Genomic DNA, 18,314 nt, shown 5'->3' on the forward strand with positions numbered 1-18,314 from the left:
AGCCTTTGTAACAATGTTGTAAATACTTAATTCCATATATTAAAACATTTTGTGTTTAAAATTGTGAAATGGTTGCTATTACGTGGAAATGGACCCAACCTGATACAGGCAAAATGGAAGACGGCATCATGTCTCTACCACTAGGAAGCAGTGGTGGCTCTGTGAGACAACGTGGGAGAGTAACTAGATCACACCCCTACTCCAGATACGTTTCCTCAGTTATAAACTAGAAAGTAGTCTTGAAGCAGAACATGGAAATGGAATTCCATTTACTCTGCCCACTAGGGGGCGCGTTCTCCAGCATCGTCTTTCAGGACCACCATGGAGAAGATGTCACAGCTGTCCACGTCCAGGTGACGCAGCAAGTCATGCAGAGCCATCTATGAATCAGGCTTATTTTTCTTGCCTCAGTCTATTGATTGTAGAGAAATCTCCATGAAGCCATAGGTGTAGGTTGAGAGAGAAGAAAATGTAGTAGGAATAGGTACCATTGTTCACTTACTCATGCAGCTTGCTTGGCCCTCTGGACCTACTTGAGCCTTATCAGGTATATGTCACCTCCAGCTGATAAGAGAGTGCTGCTGTGCATGCCTGAACTTAAGACTTGGCGGGTCAGACTACATCCAGTTCATTATGGGCAGCTTAGGCTGCACTGCAACCTGATGGTGTGTGGTCAAGTGCTCAGTCTCTACTAGGGCCCAGGAGCAATCCAAAAGGAATACTGTTATCTAAAAGAATGGCATATCTTTGCTTAATATCCTAAGGTCTATCCAGTGATTCATCTGGAGGGGCTAGCCAAAGGTTCCCTGCAGCATTTCTATTTGCCACAGAGATTTTAAGCACCACTGGATCTACTGGGGATATAGCCCAAGGGACAAAGTAGCTTCCACAGCAGACTGGACCAGTTGCAGAGCCTTTTCCTTTTCTGTCCCCTACTCAAAACTAGCAGCCTTTGGGATTCCTTGATCAGTAGGTTCAAATAGCAGACCTGAAGGAGATAACTCTTGCCTCTATAATCTGAGGAACCCCATTAAGCATGGTGGTTTTTTCTCAGTGATAAGAAGGCAGAAATTCGCCATTTCCCTTAGGAGGCGTATCTTAACATGTCCCAGACCACTGACACCCTGGAAAAATCACCAATGTGACTTTCGGTGATATACGCCTCAGAATTTGGAGAGATGTGTGTCACACAAGTTTTGGAATACTTTGTACTTCCTGTTCACCTGGTTAGGTCATTACATGATAGCATCAGGAAAACAGACCAATGCCATGTCTTCCAGAACAGAGAGGTGATCAAGTTTCCTATTGACTAGAATATGACATAGGTTTAGAAGGTTGATGCACATGGCTGGTCCTAACACCTGGCAGTAAACTGCCACTGATGATTTTTAATATCAAGTAAAAAAAAAAAAAAACTTGCCAGATCTATAACTGGCAATACCAGGTGCCAGGGAATTTATCGTTTCACTCAAGCAAAAAAAAAAAAACAAAAAAAACCCACAATTGGATCAACAATTGTAGTCAGTCAGCTCGTGATTAAATGTACAATAATCTATTCTCATTCTGCATTGTTTCTAGACTTATAACCAAATTCAGCTTCTAACAAATAAGTTAAAAAAATACTATTCATGAGAAGGTGCAACGTGCCCCTAAATAATTTTGAGGTTTTGCCAATTCATACTAACAGAAAACATGTATGGGAACTGATTCAAAGCGTATTAGATCTAGGTGGCAGCAATATAATGTTGGGACAAACAAAATGTTATTGATTAGAGGGTACCAGGATAAGATTCTGAATTCAATGTGCTTGAGTCACTAAAAATGGCTCCAACAGGGGGGCCTGGTGCAGGGTGCGCAGAGAGACACGCGGGTGTGGGGCCTGATGTGGAGGAACCCACAGTGTGAAGGTGGCGCGGAAGGTATGCAGGCGGATGTACTGCCACCTGCCCAGGGAGGCCCTGGCCAGGGCCTGCGCCTACAGGGACCGCCAGGGACCCGGACCGGTACTGCCCCTCGTACAAGAGCCTGCAGTCCAGCAGCCCAGTGCTCCTGTCCCGGGTGCACTTGGAGAAGGGCACAGACTCAATTGAGCATATCGTTGCTGCCACGCGACGGGGCTTGGTCCCGTCTTGGTTCAAAGGAGCTGATCCTTCCAAGCTGCAGTTCAACACTCCCAGCTGTTGTAGTGACACCATAATGGAGAAACGGTCCTTCAAGGTGCCTCTGGGAAAAGGAAGACGATGTATTGTTTTAGCAGATGGATTCTGTGAGTGGCAGCCATGTCAGGCAAGAAGCCAGAGGCAACCCTACTTCATCTACTTCCCCCAAATCAAAACAAAGGTCAGAGAGCGTGGGTGCTGCATAGGGACCTGAGGACTGGGAGAAAGTCTGTGACAGCTGGAGGCTGCTGACAGTGGCCGGGATCTTTGACTGCTGGGGGCGTGGGGGTTGGAGGGGGTTCTTGTATTTTTACACCATCATCACAGTGGGTTCCTGCAAAGGCTTGAATCAACGTCATCCACCCCAGGAGGTCTGCCATATTAGATGGAGAGGAGGCAGTCTCTAAGCGGCTGGACTTTGGTGAGGTCTTAGCTCAAGAAGCTCTGAAGTTTAGCCACCCCACAGAGAACACCACCTTCCATCCAGTCTCTCCCTTGGTGAACGACTCCCGAAACAGCACTCCTGAGTGTCTGCTTCCTGTCCACTTACTGGTCAAAAAGGAGCAGCAGCCAGAAGATACTGCAATGGCTGGCCACAAAGTCACCCAAAAAGGAAGACCCCAAAACACTCCAAAAGGTAGAGTCAGATGTGCCCCTGTGGTCCAGCTGGTTCCTGCGGAGGAGCCTCCCCGGCCCCGCCCCCCCCCAAGAGAGGCGGGGCAGGACTCCTTGAGCCACGCCTGAAGCGGAAGAAGGAGAGGCGGGGTTGCTTGGGAGGAGGTAGCACAGTGTTAAAGAGTTGTGGCTTCATGGGCGAGCGGCTGTCCTGGTTGAGACCAGGAAGCCCCCAGTGGGGTGGGTGGGTGGGCGGGCAGCCTGGGAAGAAGAATGGCCACCGCCATCAATTCCTGGTGGGAGGGGAGGGGCTCTTGTGCCTACCGTCGTCTGCTGGTAGGACCGGTGGGCTTTCCCTCAGAGCCTGAGCCTGCTGGCTGTTCTCAGCCTGACCTGACCTGGTGCTGTTACAGAGGCTGTTTTCTGCTCAGCCTTTGGGCTTCTTCAGTCTTCTTTTGGAATTAAGTTTTAAAACACTGTATTTTTTCTGAATAAATTATATTTGATAAACTGTCTACATTTCAGAAAATGCTGCTGGTGGGAGGAATTCCAGGTCTCACTGTTTTCTCCTAGCATCAGACCTAGGGAATGATTTTGTAACAAATGTGGGGCACTGGGATTTTCTGTGGACAAAATTGCTTTTTTGGAAACAATAAAAAGGCTTGGTGGGAGAAAAAATGGCTCCAATAATTTGCTTGCTTAATTGATTGAGAGGTGTACCCAGAGGAAGGGTATACTGAATGAAGTTGAAATGCTAGAAGGAGGTATCCAAAGGCTTAGGGAGATTGTGATGCTCAAGTGTATTTATTATGTAAGAGCTTCTCAGTTTCCCTCTAACTATATCCCCTCAGAAGATTCAGAGACACTTCCTTCACCAAGGCCAAGAGAAATACATTCGTGAGGGGAAACCCAACATTCTTAAACAGTTTCATTGTGGCTAGTCTCCATAGGCCAAAAATGACAGTGGGAATTATTGCCATTGAATTGGGCAATCTGCATTCAATGAAGATAATAGTATTGTGGTGAAACGGAGCAGGACCTTACGGTCCTTTCTCCCCCACGTCCTTTGCCTGCCTTTTGTCTGTAGAAAAACTTTAGCCAAAGAAGAACTTTAATCAGAGAAGTGAGAAAATGCAGAAACAAAGGAAAACAGTCAAACAGGACAATATAATAATAGTTTAGTCATTAAGCAAAGTCAAGGACCTTTAGCTCCTCCTCAAGGGCTATAGATAATACTCTGAGCCATATCCTTTGAGCTGTTTTGTAGAGACTGAAACCCCTACCAGCTGGAAGAAGTTAACTACATAATGACCAGACTGTAGCCATGACATAAGCTGCCACAATTCCGAGAACTGGCCTCAAGGAAATGGGAAGAAACTGACTCTGGAACTGAAGACTAACTGTACTTTGAACAATCAAGATGATGCTGATCAGACCACCACATGATCAAGTTCAAGATGACTGTCAGAGCTAGCTGTGCTGTTGCTGCATGTAGCCCCCTCCCTCTGCCTATACGTGCCTGAATCTCCCCTTTAAAGGTCTTGCCCACTGGTTGTCAGCATGGGGGAGCTGGCCTTTCAACATGAGTCCACACTCCCCTCCAACCCCATTGCTAGCCCCTGAAATAAAGCAAATTTCCTTTCCACCAACCTTGTCTTTTTATTGGCTTTAGAGTGGCAAGCAGCTGGACCCCACATTCCAGTAACAGTGGGGTGGCAGATGCTGATTCACGTCAGCCTTCTGTTTACTCTTGCCTACACAGACCAAATAAAACTTGAGTGGACAGCCCATCTATTTTTGCTCTGAGGACAAAATGATCAGCTAACCAATACCAAAGATCTCTATGGGGCTTCCCTGGTGGCGCAGTGGTTGAGAGTTCCCCTGCCGATGCATGGGACACGGGTTCGTGCCCCGGTCCGGGAAGACCCCACATGCTGCGGAGCAGCTGGGCCCGTGAGCCATGGCCGCTGAGCCTGCGTGTCCGGAGCCTGTGCTCCGCAACAGGAGAGGCCACAACAGTGAGAGGCCCGCGTACCACAAAAAAAATTAAAAAGATCTCTATGGAGTAAACCATTCTGATTACTGTACTTCTTTGGCTCAGCTGCCCGTCATGGTAACAATTCCCACTTTGTCCTCTAGACTGAAGACAGAAAAAAATCCCACTTAAAAATAATGTTGGTTGCCAGATACTATAGAAAAATAAGTCTGACACTGATTCCGGATAAAATATTAAATACATACTTTAGAAAAAATTTAACAAATAAATTTAAAAGTCAAAAGAGAAAAGCAGTGATTACTAGGAGCTAATCCAGGTTCGTTACAGTTAATCCATACTAAAGTGGCCTCATTGGTTCCTTAAATGATATTAATAAATCAGAAAAATAATGTTATGCATTATATATAGTATGAAGTTGACCATAAGCTTCATGTGAACAAATAGTATAATAAAGAAAACCTGGATTTCATTAATAACAGTACATTGGCAAGTGAAGAACAACTACATTCTAACCTGCACTGGTCAGACCATATTTGAATTGTCATGCCAGTGTTGAATACAATATTTTAAAAGAAATGTTAACCAAACAGAATAGTCCACGAACAAGGAGGAGTTCAACAGGGGCTGTGGATAATCCAGCACATGAAGAACGGTTGTGGTAACTGGGGGTCTGTGTCAAAAAACAAAAATAAAACTACTTTGTTGGGACAGCACCAGTTAGCTGCCTTTATTTGAAGTGTGGCCATATGAAATAGGAAATTGATTTACCCGGGGTAACTTCGAAGGAAGATCAAGGACCAAATAGGTAACTTTCCAGGGAGGAAGGTTTGGATGTAATATTTAGAAAAACTTTCAACTCACTGCAGTTGCTTGGCAGTAGAACTAGCTGCCGTAGAAAGCAAGGGATTCTCTGCCCTGGCAATGTTTTTGCAGAAGCTGAGCCTGCATCTGCTGTGTGTTTTGGTTGAGGGCATTCCTGCAATAGGTAGGAGGTTAAACTAGATGACCTTTAGGGTCCCTTCCAATCTGTTTCAATAATTCCATAAAGAGTGAGCAGGGGATACAAAAGGAAGGAAAAGTAGTTCCTGAGATGCATGAGGTAGCCCTGTGGACAGGATGTGAGAGACGAGGTGGTAATTCAGAGAAATTGATATCAACATACTCTCTACCCATAATGTAGCATCACAGTCTCTCATATCTACCTAAAAACATGAGAGTTAATTAAACTGGACCTATTGTTTTCTCACCTCAAAGTAACTTATGATACACCGATTTAGATGACAACTGTGAAACACTGATTTAGATGATATGCCTTTCCCTGGGAATGGGGATATATGGAAAGAGCAGTGGCTAGGAGCAGGAAAATGGAAGCTTTAGAGTTTCATCCCAGTATTGCCCAAAACTCACCATCTGCTTTTTGAGGGATTTCTTGCAAATTCCATTTAGCTTCACTGAAAAGGAGACTTTGAGTTTACTACAAACTTTTAAAAACTGAGTGTAAAATAGCTCATCAGATACAAGATCTAGGCTCAGAAGCAACCTCCTGACTTCGCCTCTCATATTTCATATTGCAGCCCTGAAATGAAACAGAGCTCGTGTTTTTTTGTCTTGGGTTTTGAGGTTAAAGGGAGGATTTCGCAGAGGATATCATAATTCCTCCCTGTGGCTATAGAATTATCCTAAGGGGTTGCTACAACTGAGTGGAGTAAGGTAAGTACTGATCAAGTCTCAGTCCCTCCCAAGGCCTTAAACTGAGTTCTTCCTTAATCTCTGAGGAACTGGTATCTGTAAGAAAATCAGGAGGCCTGGTCCCCGAACTGCCTTCAGAGCACATTGTGGGAGGTGCAGACCAAAGGTGAGTTTACACATCAGTGACTAAAGTTTCCTGCCACTAAGCATAAGAAGTCACTCATGAGCAGCGTCCCTAAACCACAGCTACAGGATGTGGGCACAAGCCCTCGTACAGTTGTTGGCCAAAAGCCAATGAACATTCATCCCTGTGCAAATACTCGGGCTTTGTTGTTGTTGTTAACCTTTGAAAACCACAGGCATTCATCTCTCTCTTTCTTCCCCTTGGCAGGAGTCATCTTCTTTTCTCCAACTTGGTCTCCTGTGTGTAAAGAATTTCTGAGGAGCTTTTAAGCCTGAATTTAATACTTTTGCCCTCCCCTCTTCTGCCCCACAAAATGCCAGGCAGAGGTAAGGCTGCCTTACAAAATATCTGCTGGCTTCCGCAGCTTTCTTTGGGCTTTTAAATCAGATAGGACATCAGAGAGCTCCATGAGTGACCTTAGCCTTTAAGAAAATACAGGTAATTTCTGGAAATTCCCCCTGAACAACGGTGACCTATTGTTTTCTCACGTCAGAATGAACACAGAAACTATGATACGCCGATTTAGATGACGTGCCTTTTCCTGGGAATGGAGGTATACGGAAAGAGCAGTGGAGCTGGAATTGGAGATTGGAAGCTTTAGAGTTTAATCCCCATACTGCCAAAAATTCGCCATCTGCCTTTTGAGCAATTTCTTGCCAGTTTCCAGGCCTTTGCTCTGTGTTCTGTGAAATGAAAGCATTAGATTCGATGGTTTCTTTGCTTCCTTAGCCCCAGGGCTCTATGAATCGGGCTTCCTTAGTAAGGCTTCAGCAAAGGGACAATGAGAAGGGGGTGCAAGGCAAAAGATCCTCATAAATTGGCTTCTCTTTTCTGCCTTAGAGGCTGGTCAAATGTCAGCCTCCAAGAAGGCCCGACTGCCCACTGGGAGGCCAGGCGTGGTGATTCATGGCAGCTCCCCTTCTTGTCACGTGTTAGAAAATCCATCAACCTTGGTTCCGTAACCCCAATGCCCCACATTCAGGTACTGAAACACAAGCTGAACCTACTCCAGCATGGGAATGTTATTTTTAAATAAAAGAGATGGCAGATGGATCCCGAATCTAAATCAACAGGAGAACTTTCTAACCATCAGAGCTGCCCAAGATGTATCAGAAGACTATGAGCAATCTGCCAACAGAATTGTTCAAATAGTTTCTGAACAGAGATTTATTGGAGATTTTCTAGTAGGGTTTCTTGAATAGACAAAGATCAGATAGAGAAAATGGCCAACCATGACATTTTTATGATGATATGCTTTGTACTTAATGCCTCTTGTATCAAATCTTATTCCCAATCAGACCTAGGATGCCCCTTTGGGAGACGTTATTGGTATAGTTCAGATGACAGCCTGAAGGAAAAGCCCAGGTATACATACAGGTCTCCTGATTTGTGGGTTGTGGTTACTTGTCAAGCTCATGGACAAGGAACCCAAGTGAGAATACCATGTGTCAAATGGGAAAGAGGTGGTCCGCAGGTCCATGGTGACCAAAAAACAACTCCCAGAAGAACTGAATTTAGTTCCCTTGGATGGTGTCCCAGCTTCTGCTGCCAAAGTGACATTGCACTACAGGCAGATACTCAATGATTTTTATTTAATAAAATAATTTAACCTCATTTCCTGGAATCCTCACAAGGTCTTTATGAAGTAGACAAAAGAGATAGCATCGTCTCCATTTTACAGATGAGGAAATTAAACCTTAGGAAAGTTCAGGTAATTTTCCAGGGTCTCACATGATTGATTCAACTCTTTCCAAAAAAAAGGATGTATTACCTAATCATCGACAACAATTATTTGGAGAATCATAAGGTCTCTGGTTTTAAATGATTTTATCAATCATCCCTTTCACAATCCCTTTCACAATATCCACTTTATCTAGTCCCTACTAGTACACATCAAGTGATGGGAGACTCTTTCAAGGAGCAAAGCTTCCCATCTTTGGACATTTTTAACTATAAGAAGTTCTTTCTTGTCTTAAACTGCCATCCAAATCCCTGAATCCTCTCATCCTCTGGTCATAATCCTGCCTTCTAGATCCCATTTATCAGTTTCTGGAATATCCCACAAGACAATCTGTGTGAAATGTGAAGACAATTCTCATGTCATCTCTGAGATCATTCTTCTCCACACTAAACAACCTTGGTACCCTCTTGGTACAGACTGACCTCAGGGCTAAGAGATATTTCCCTCCTCTCATCTTTTCTGATTTGCTCTATTGATGATGCTGCACTGTGTCCTTTCGAAGGTCATTTGGGAACAGTCCAGCCTAGGTTACAAGGGGAATAAATATGCAGAAAGAAGTCACTTGTCAGACTGATCCTTAAATGGTAACTCAAGAGAATGTGCTGGACATTTCGGAGGCTTGTGTCAACAAACGCCACTACCTTGAGGCAAATGGGGATTTTCGGGCAGTGGTGTTACAATAATTTGCCAATTGTGCCTGCTTCAGAACCACTGCCAAAACAATCCAACGACTTTTCATTCCACTACTGTTGACAGGACGGCTAAGGATTTCAACATTTCCTTTTACAGTCTGAAGAGAAGTTCCCTGCCTTGGGGACTATACCAATATTTGCCATCATGAGGGGAAAAAAAGTGGGTGCTGGGAAGTGGAAAGAGAGGGAGAGAACTACTAATGGAAGTAAACAAAGATAAAGACAAAATAAAATGAGGGTTATTCAAAGTTTGGATTTTGAATGCCTCCATCAAATTGATGTTTGTGAAATATCAGAGGAAATCGTTGAAATCGAGGAAGTGAGCATTTTGAAGAAAAGACTTTAGACTTCACACAAGCACCCCCTTCCCCCTTCCCACCCCCCAAAAAACAGCTGGAATTTTTAACTTGAATACCAGCCAAGGTGTCTCAACTTTGGTTCTTTGGACAGGCAAAGAGCTAATTATAATAATGTTTACAGTGCTCAACATTAAAAGTTTCTTTTCAAAATAAATTAAAAATACAATAAAATTGAAAAAAAAATTTAGAGATGAAAACAGAAGAGATGACCTCCTGAGTTCTTCACAATTAGACCTAAGTCAAGGAGCGACAAAGAGGAAATATGAGAGAAAAGAAAATAGAAACAGAATGAGCTAGAAGAGTATTTTTGGAAACATTCTTCTTAAACTCCTGTGGGATCCATAGACATTCCACAGAGGCACTTCTGAGACCCAAAAAAGAGGAGATCAGTGGCATTCCCATCTCTATTTCAATCATAGTGGTCCTACTTCTATCTGTTTTACATATTGGGCAACTGAAACAGATTTCATTAGAAGGAAAGGTCTGCTGTTAAAAAAACAAAACATATGAGCAAACAAAAAAAAACCCTGCAAAAGGAAATGAGCCATTGAAAGTTCCTGAACAGGGAATGATATGATCAAATTGTGCTTTAGGAGTCTGGCAACCAAGTATAAAATGGATTAGAAGAGGGTCAGCCTTGGAGCAGGGATACCAATTAAAAGTCTATAACAAATATCCAGGTAAACAGAATTTAAAACATGATCTAATAACATACCTGTGAGAATGGAAACGAGAAGGAGTATATGAACAGTTTTGAAAGAAGAATGAACTTTAAGTTTGACATCTGGGCATTGGGCACAATCTAAGTCACATACAGATGTGGTACTTCTATGGTCTGAACGTTTATGTCCCCCCAAAATTTATATGTTTAAATCCTAAAGCCCATTGTGATGGTATTAAACAGGGGGCCTTAGCTTATGAGGGCAGAGCCCTCATGAATGAGATGAATGCCCTTATAAAAGAAGCACAAGAGAACACTCTTGCCCCTTTACCTGTAAGGATATAACAAGAAATCTGAGCCCCAGAAGAGGGCCCTCACCTGACCAGGCTGGCACCCTAATCTCGGAATTGCAGCCTCCAGAACTGTAAGAAATAAATTTATGTTGTTTATAAGCCGCCCAGTACGTAGTATTTTTGTTATAGCAGCCCAGACAAAGACAGATACTATATGGAATGTATCTGGCAAGAAGTTTAAAGACATCAAAACTGATGGATTTCAGGGATGATGACTGGGACCATTAAAATCCCATACAGAAATCCGAGATTTTGAAGATGCTGAGTGTAAGTGGCCATTGGAACACTGATATAGATGATCAGCAGACAGAAGTGCAAAACTGAGTCTTAAACACCAGGGATGAGAATATGGATTTGGAAGTCATCCCCATAAAAAAAGGTAGCTAAAATAATATAGATTGAGACCCCAGTGAGAGAGAAGATCAGTATCAGAGGGCTGAAAATAAAGACCCAGAACAAGCCTACATTTAGAGGACAGAGAAACAAGAACCCAGAGGGTCCTCCCCAAGTTTATGATCAGGTGTTCATTTGTCATTCATTTGCAAACATTATTTGATGGGCTCAGGAGAATTTATTTTCTGGTTTGAAGAAATTTGATTATCCTTATATAAGGTCTGAAGTGTACATTTATCAGTCTAATCAAGCTTTTAGGTCCCCTAAGATACTGAATCTTCAAAATCATGTAATACTATTTAACAATAACTAATCGTTTCAGTCCAAAAATACGGTGGGCTGAAACAGAATCTTCAGTAATGGTGTAGCTATGGATGATGTACTTATCCCCCAAAAAGAGTGTCAAAAACCAACACTCCCCCGGGCAAAGGAATTGCCAAGTTTGTTGCAGTTTCCAATGAATGACATCAGACCCGTGTAGGTCTCAATCAAAACGGGTTCAGTTAACACCATCAATCCCTTTCCTCTTCCAGATCCAGTGGAATTCCTGTGGGCATTCTGGATAGCTGGAACAAGCTTAGACATGAACCCGGACAACTAAAGAGGAGAAGGCACAGAGTTAGTGAATGCAGAGTAGGTCCAGAGACACCTCCTCCCCAGCCAGTGCTCACAATGGTTGACCACTCTCCTGGAGCTGCAGTTATTCTTACTTTTTAAACAGAAATCGTATCTCAGAATTGTTAACATTGCTTCTGTTAGTCTTTTAATAAATTAATCCGTTAATAAATTATGTACATAATAAAATTAGCTACCACATCTTGTTTATTTTTCATTATTCATAACTTGTACAACATTAAGAAGTCAGTTTAATAAATATTTGCTGATAGTCTATTATGGATCAGACACCAGTCGGGTACTGCTGAAGATTCAAAGACAAGGGAGATATAGTCTCTGCCCTCACAGAAGTGACACTATAATAACATAAAAAATGAACTTGTGATGATCGTACAAAGTCCACGAAAATAAACAGCAAAAAGAGGCACATGATGCTAAAGAAACACAAAAGAGGGAGAAATCATATGTGGTTAGAGGATTAGGAATGACTTCAAAAGGAAACTCTTGAGACAATCCTTTAAGGGTTAATAGGGTTTCAATGGGTGAAATGAGGTTAGAGAGGGCCTGTCAGCAGCTGTTCTTTCCTAGCCAGCATCCTTTCCTCCATTTGAGACTCTTCTTCCAATAAGAGTACCTTGATTTTCCTTTGCAGAACCACATTCTTCCATTTAGTCCAAATAGCTTAAGCAGAGCTGACTTTAGCACATGACTCAGTCCTAACCAATCAGAGGAATCCATTCCTCTGGTCGAGGAGATTGATTCAGGTATGGGCACATGACCAATGTGGCTGTGAATCTGATAGCATCCAAGCCCGGAGGTATTCATGGTCATTTTGGCCACACAGTTGAGAACCTGACTGAGACTGAAACCAACAAAAGTGAAAGAACTAAGACATGGAGAGAGAGTAATTCTTCACAAAGCCATTTGGGTTACTGGATCAGCCTATCCTGAACTTTAAGTTAAATGAGTGAAAAAAAAAAATTGCTTCTTTTGGTAAAATCAAGTTGAATTGGGTTAAGAGGAGGGTAATTCAGGGAGCACTGCAAACAGAGATATAAAGAAGGAAATGAATTAGAAAAGCTCATATCTTTGTATTTCCAATAAGCTCTTTTATATCCATAATTTCATTCCAGTATAAGTCTATCAGGTAAGTCAAAGAAGGTATCATCATTCCCGTGTTGGAAATCAAGACTAATAGAAGGTAAATGATTTGTCCAGAATTACTCCACTTTCTGCACCATGGTAAAAAGGAACATGAGGAATAAGGGCCTACTCACAGTAAGATCCAAATATGTTTCCTAGGCAACTGGCTTACAAGTCTAAATTAAAACTTTTAGAGTATATTCCAATATCAATCTAAATTATTAAGCATGTTCAATAAAGACACCATTGTTTTTCCTTTTCTCCATGAGGAGGCCAATCTTGGCTTTGAGGGACTAATACAGAATGACGATTCAATGAAGAATGAGAATGTAGTCTTTCCCCATAATCCCATTTTCAATATAGGTTTTATCCTGGATTCTTAATTTTATACCAAATTGCCCTTGGGCAACCACTTCTCCATTGGAGGTTTAGTTTCCCTGTTGGTAAGAAAAAGAACCTAAAATTTAGAATATGTCCATCACTACTATTTGACCTAACCTATAAGGAAAAAAAAGAAAGAAAGAAAAGCCATGCAAATAAAACTGCTGATTTACTTGCTCTGTGACATTGTAAATTCTCTTCTGCTTTTTGAGCCTCAGTTTGCTCTTTTGAAAAGATGCATTTAAATCTATGGTTTTGGGATAATATCAGAAGTTAAAAAAAATAGTGACTTTATGATAAACAACATAGAGTTTGCTAGAGTGCCTCAGTATCTGTGGGTTTTCAAAATAAACTAAGGTACTTGTCCCTCTACTTTAGTTCAAGTAATATTTACCGAATTAGATAATGTCAAACCTTAATTTAAAAAACAGACTCACTTCTAAATATCACTGATTAAAGAATCCAACAGACAGGTAGGATTTTGCTTGCTTTCCATGAGCCTATAGTGACAAAGACAGACAGAAGTTACCTCTTATTACTAGTTCCCAGGCCTAGCATCCTCTTTAAGACCTTAGAATGGATCTAAATATTAGTATCATTGAATGAAACAAACTATGGTCATGTAGCCTGGGGATTCTGGAAAGGAGGACATCGTCCCTTACAGCAAACTCCACCAGTTCTTTAGTTGATTAGATAAGAAAGCCAGAAAGGGGACTTCCCTAGCGGTGCAGTGGTTAAGAATCCACCTGCCAATGCAGGGGACACAGGTTCGAGCCCTGGTCCGGGAAGATCCCACATGCCACGGAGCAACTAAGCCCGTGTGCCACAACTACTGAGTCTGCACTCTAGAGCCTGTGAGCTACAACTACTGAGCCTGCATGCCACAACTACTGAAGCCTGCATGTCTAAAGCCTGTGTTCCACAACAAGATAAGCCACCACAATGAGAAGCCCACGCACTGCAATGTAGGGTGGCCCCTGCTCGCTGCAACTGGGGAAAGCCCGCACGCAGCAACAAAAGACCCAACGCAGCCAAAAATAAATAAATAAAATTTATAAAAAACAAGAAAAGAAAATACATCATCAGTATCTTAAAGAAAAAAAAAAGTCAGAAATAAGTGTTCTTTCTTAAGTTTCCAGGAGAGAAAAGCAAAATCGGAAGAATAAATTAATAACATGGAATAATCAAGGTCAGAAGTGATCTTAGGTTTATAGATTCCAGCCACTCATCTATTGTTTAATTTGCCTACACTCATCCTCTCCAAGAAGCCACACCCCTCTACATGGACATATACAGTGATATGGAACTCACTGCAATCTAACCATGTCCATTCCATCACTGCATATAGTGGGAAAAAAGTATGTTCCCTTGCCCTATCTGTTACTGATGATTAGACTTTGGAAAAATCATTTAATCTCCCTGAGCCTTAGTTTACACATCTGAAAATGGGAAAATAATAATAATGATAACGATGGTAAATATCAACCTCATTAGACCCAAGTGCATTGCTCGAAAATATTTTTAAAGCATACTATTCATAGATATAAATATTATCACTTACAAGCAAGAACGATTTTAGCTTCCTTAGTCCTATTCCCTTCAGTTTCAGACTTTGAATGCCATTTCTTTAATATGCATGATAGACTCCAGAAAGCACTTTTGTAAAAACCTGTGATATGCACTATTTTAAAATAATAAAAGTTCCCTAGATGCCAAAGGCTATATTAAATTCCACTCAGAAACCATGACTTCAAAAAATATGGGTTGAGCATCAAAGTACCTCTTCCAAGATATTTATCAATTATAAAGGGAAAAATACTAACTTTACAAAGGAGCAATATAGCATACCCCATCTTAGACAAGTGATCAAGGTTAACATCACTGGTAATAAGACATACAGGCATCGTGAGCCTGCAATAGAGGTAGTGAAAGGACACATCATTTCTGCAGTATCTGTGCCCCCCAAAAATCTAATTCAATTCAATCTAATCATGAGAAAGCATCAGGCAAACTCACAATGAGAACATTCTACAAAATAACCGACCAGTATTCTTCAAAATCACCAAGGTCATGAAAATAAAGGAAAGACTGTGAAGCAGAATAAAGAGACAGAATAATTAAATGTAATATGGGATCCTGGATTGGATCCTGGAGCAGACAGAGGACATTAGGAAAAACAAAACAAAAAACTGATGAAATTTAAATAAGGTCTGTAGTCTAGTTAATAGTATTGCACCAATGTTTAATTTCCAGGTTTTGATATCTATATTATAGTTATGTACATTGCTAGAAGCATTTGAATGAAATCCTAATATTTAGGAAAGAATTTATGTTCCTCTAAATAAATTTATGTTCCTCTAAATAAATTATGAAAATTTATTTTCAAAAGGGATAGAGAAAAAATCAGACTCAATAATTTTCATAACTTGTTCCTTAGAACACTAGATTTCTTCATAGGTTGGGTGACCATATAATTTATCATCCAAACCAGGATTCTTTTGAAAAGAAAGAAAGTGCTATTATTAATAGTATTCAAACAACAGATACCTGAGGATCTGGGGAGAAGATATGGAAGAAAAGGTAAAAGGTAAGCTTCAGTCCCTATAGTCACATCGATCAGAGCTGCTCAATTTTTGTAGGTTTTATGTATTTGGGTTCTGAGTAAGATCTTATTTTTAAAAGTCTTTTCCTTTAAAAAAATTTTTTTAAAAACCCACTGTACTAAGCTTGCCTAAGAACCTCTAGCTCTGACAGTCTGTTCAATCCACAAAGATCTATAGTGCTCATTTTTTTAACCAAGAAAAACTAAAAAACCAAAAATGAGTTTTGAAAAAACTCACTTTTCAAAACCAAGCTCAAATCCTATCTCTTCCATAATGCCCCGCCAAATACTCAAGGCAAAAATTATTTTTTATTCTGTTGCATTTCATGTATGCATCTCAAATATTTCATCCAGTTTTCTAAGAATTAAAGTCAGAAGTATGGCTGGCCATCTATACAACTAATCCAAGATTTCTCTACCTTGGAACTATTGCTGTTTTGGACCAAATAATTCTTTGCTGCAGGGGAGTATGTCCTCTGTATTTTAGGAAGTTAAGCAGCATCCCTAGCTTTACCCACCAGATACCAGTGTCACCACAACCCCGGGTACGGCAACAAATAGTGTTGCCCAGATATTGCCAATGTGCCCCAGGGGTAAAATCATCTCCTGTTGAGAACCACTGAACTAAAGGAAGTATATAGCATGATGTAACATGAGTATTAAGATAAAACAGATCTGCTCTTACATCGCAGATATGGCCCTCACTAGCTGTGTGACCTTGGGCAAGTTACCTAACCTCTCTGAATTTTATAGTTTCCTTTCTATAAAATAAGGCTATTAATACCATCAAATTCATAGGTTGGTTACATAGATTAAACTAACTTTAATAAACAAAGGGTTTGTAATAAGCTCTATGTGTGTGTGCCCACATGCTAATGTCTTTCAGGAAGGGTTGGGGAAGGTGAATAAGATAAGGCTGGAATTTGGAGTCATATTGCAAAAGCATTAAAGGAAGCCTTATTGCCAGTAATGAATATTGTCAATAAATCATTAACTACATCATCACTGTCATCACCGAACTATGATTTCCTCAAGTCCAAGGTGCAATTCATCAATTCACCTCAACATTTCCATGGTCAACACTCTCTGGATTGTCAGAATGCCTTTTCACAGATCAATATATATCAGTTTGGGTTACTGGATGCCTCCCCAGAGTCCTCATCATAAGCTTTATTTCATGAGAATTCTCTGTGGCCTCAGAATCAAAGTGCTGGAAAGAAAAAGTTGACACTATTTCATACTCAGTGAACTTGGCATTTCATTCGAGTCAGATGCACTTCATTTCTAGTCATTTCTGTGAGCCCTTTAAAAAGAGGAGGGGCTGTGAAGACAGGGACAAGCTGTGCATTGAAGGAGGCAGACAAAAGGCCAAGTCCCCAAGCTGGCTCTCGAGCATTTCAAGCACCTGAACTCAATCTGTGTGACAGGAACGCGGTGTCATTTGATATGAATGCCACCAGCCACATACTTTTCTCTAAAAGCTTTTATACACCCACCCCTGGCTCTCTCTTTTATTCCAGTCTCAAAAACAGAGGGTCAGGTTTTAACAACTCCGGTTACATAGGGTCTGTGTGCTGGTTAGGGTAAAGTATAGCTCTGTGTGTGCGTGTGTGTGTGTGTGTGTGTGTGTGTGTGTGTGTGTGTGTGTGAGTGTGTAATGTTCTTCTTGACTTTACAGCGATTATTTACCAGCTGAGTGACTGGGCCCCTGGTTTGCTTCAGATGCTGTCTGCCAGCAGTTCACTGTCCAGAGTCTCAGTTTTCCTTATTACAACCATCACTTGCTTCCTGTTTACACTGGGTAAAGAGACCAGGTTTCATGCCTGCAGGCCCACATTCTTTAGCTGAGCAGGTTTTCCAAGCCTTCAGGCTACAGGTTTCAGCCACCCCATGCAGCAAGTGAAGCATGTTGGAGTAAAACGTCCATCCAATACCCAGCAATGGAAAGCCCTTGGGAAGCCACACAGCTGAACAGAAGATAAACAGATGTTTATATCATCCTTGCACGTATTACTTGGAATTATCTTTATAGAGACACCATGACTGTGGGTATGTTCAGGAATATAGATGGAAAAAGGAAGATGCGGCAAAAGCTTTTTTTCCTACACAAAAGGGTTGTTTCTACAAATCCTCATCCTACAAATTTCCATCCTCATCCTATTCCATTTTCCCAACCCTCCCTGTGCACACGCGCACATGCGCGCACACACACACACACACACACACTTTAAACTCTAGCTTAAGTGAACGACTCTTTGTCCAAGAACATTTTATACACTTCTGTAATGTGCAGCTTCTAATCATGTTTCTTTTATTTAAAATGTCTTTCACCACCTGCTTTGATGCTTAAATCACTCTTACCTTGAGTTTCACATCAAATGTTATCACATTTGTTAACTTTTGGACTTAACTGTTCTCTCTGCTGGGCTCTGATAAAAACTTTGAATCTTTCTATCAACAGTATTTGCATATTAAATTATAATTTGTTAATTACATTTTTTGCCTTCTTCGTCTACACTATAAATATCTGGGGGCAAAATCTGTTTTATTCTTCTTGCTATCCCAACAATTATCTACAGCATTGCTCAGCACGTAGTACTCAATGCCAGGTAGGTATTCAGTAAATATTTGTTAGGGAATTCCCTGGCAGTCCAGTGGTTAGGACTCAGTGCTTTCACTGCCAGGGCACGGGTTCAGTCCCTGGTCAGGGAACTAAGATCCCAAAAGCCGC

The 18,314-nt window shown here is 41.3% G+C and overlaps 1 protein-coding gene and 1 pseudogene across 1 annotated transcript in view; one reads left to right on the top strand and one right to left on the bottom strand.

Annotated features, from left to right (window-relative positions):
- The first annotated feature begins 321 nt into the window (after nt 1–321).
- LOC132424415 (abasic site processing protein HMCES pseudogene) lies at nt 322–7,605 on the top strand (annotated as a pseudogene).
- A 3,639-nt stretch (nt 7,606–11,244) lies between these two features.
- Nucleotides 11,245–18,314, bottom strand: part of TPRG1 (tumor protein p63 regulated 1) — a 110,823-nt gene continuing 103,753 nt past the window's right edge. Inside the window, 1 exon segment of the mRNA XM_060009962.1 lies at nt 11,245–11,439. Coding sequence (XP_059865945.1) covers nt 11,245–11,439 — 195 coding nt within the window.

This window comes from Delphinus delphis, chromosome 4, assembly GCF_949987515.2.
Source record: "Delphinus delphis chromosome 4, mDelDel1.2, whole genome shotgun sequence".
Taxonomy (NCBI): Eukaryota; Metazoa; Chordata; class Mammalia; order Artiodactyla; family Delphinidae; genus Delphinus; species Delphinus delphis.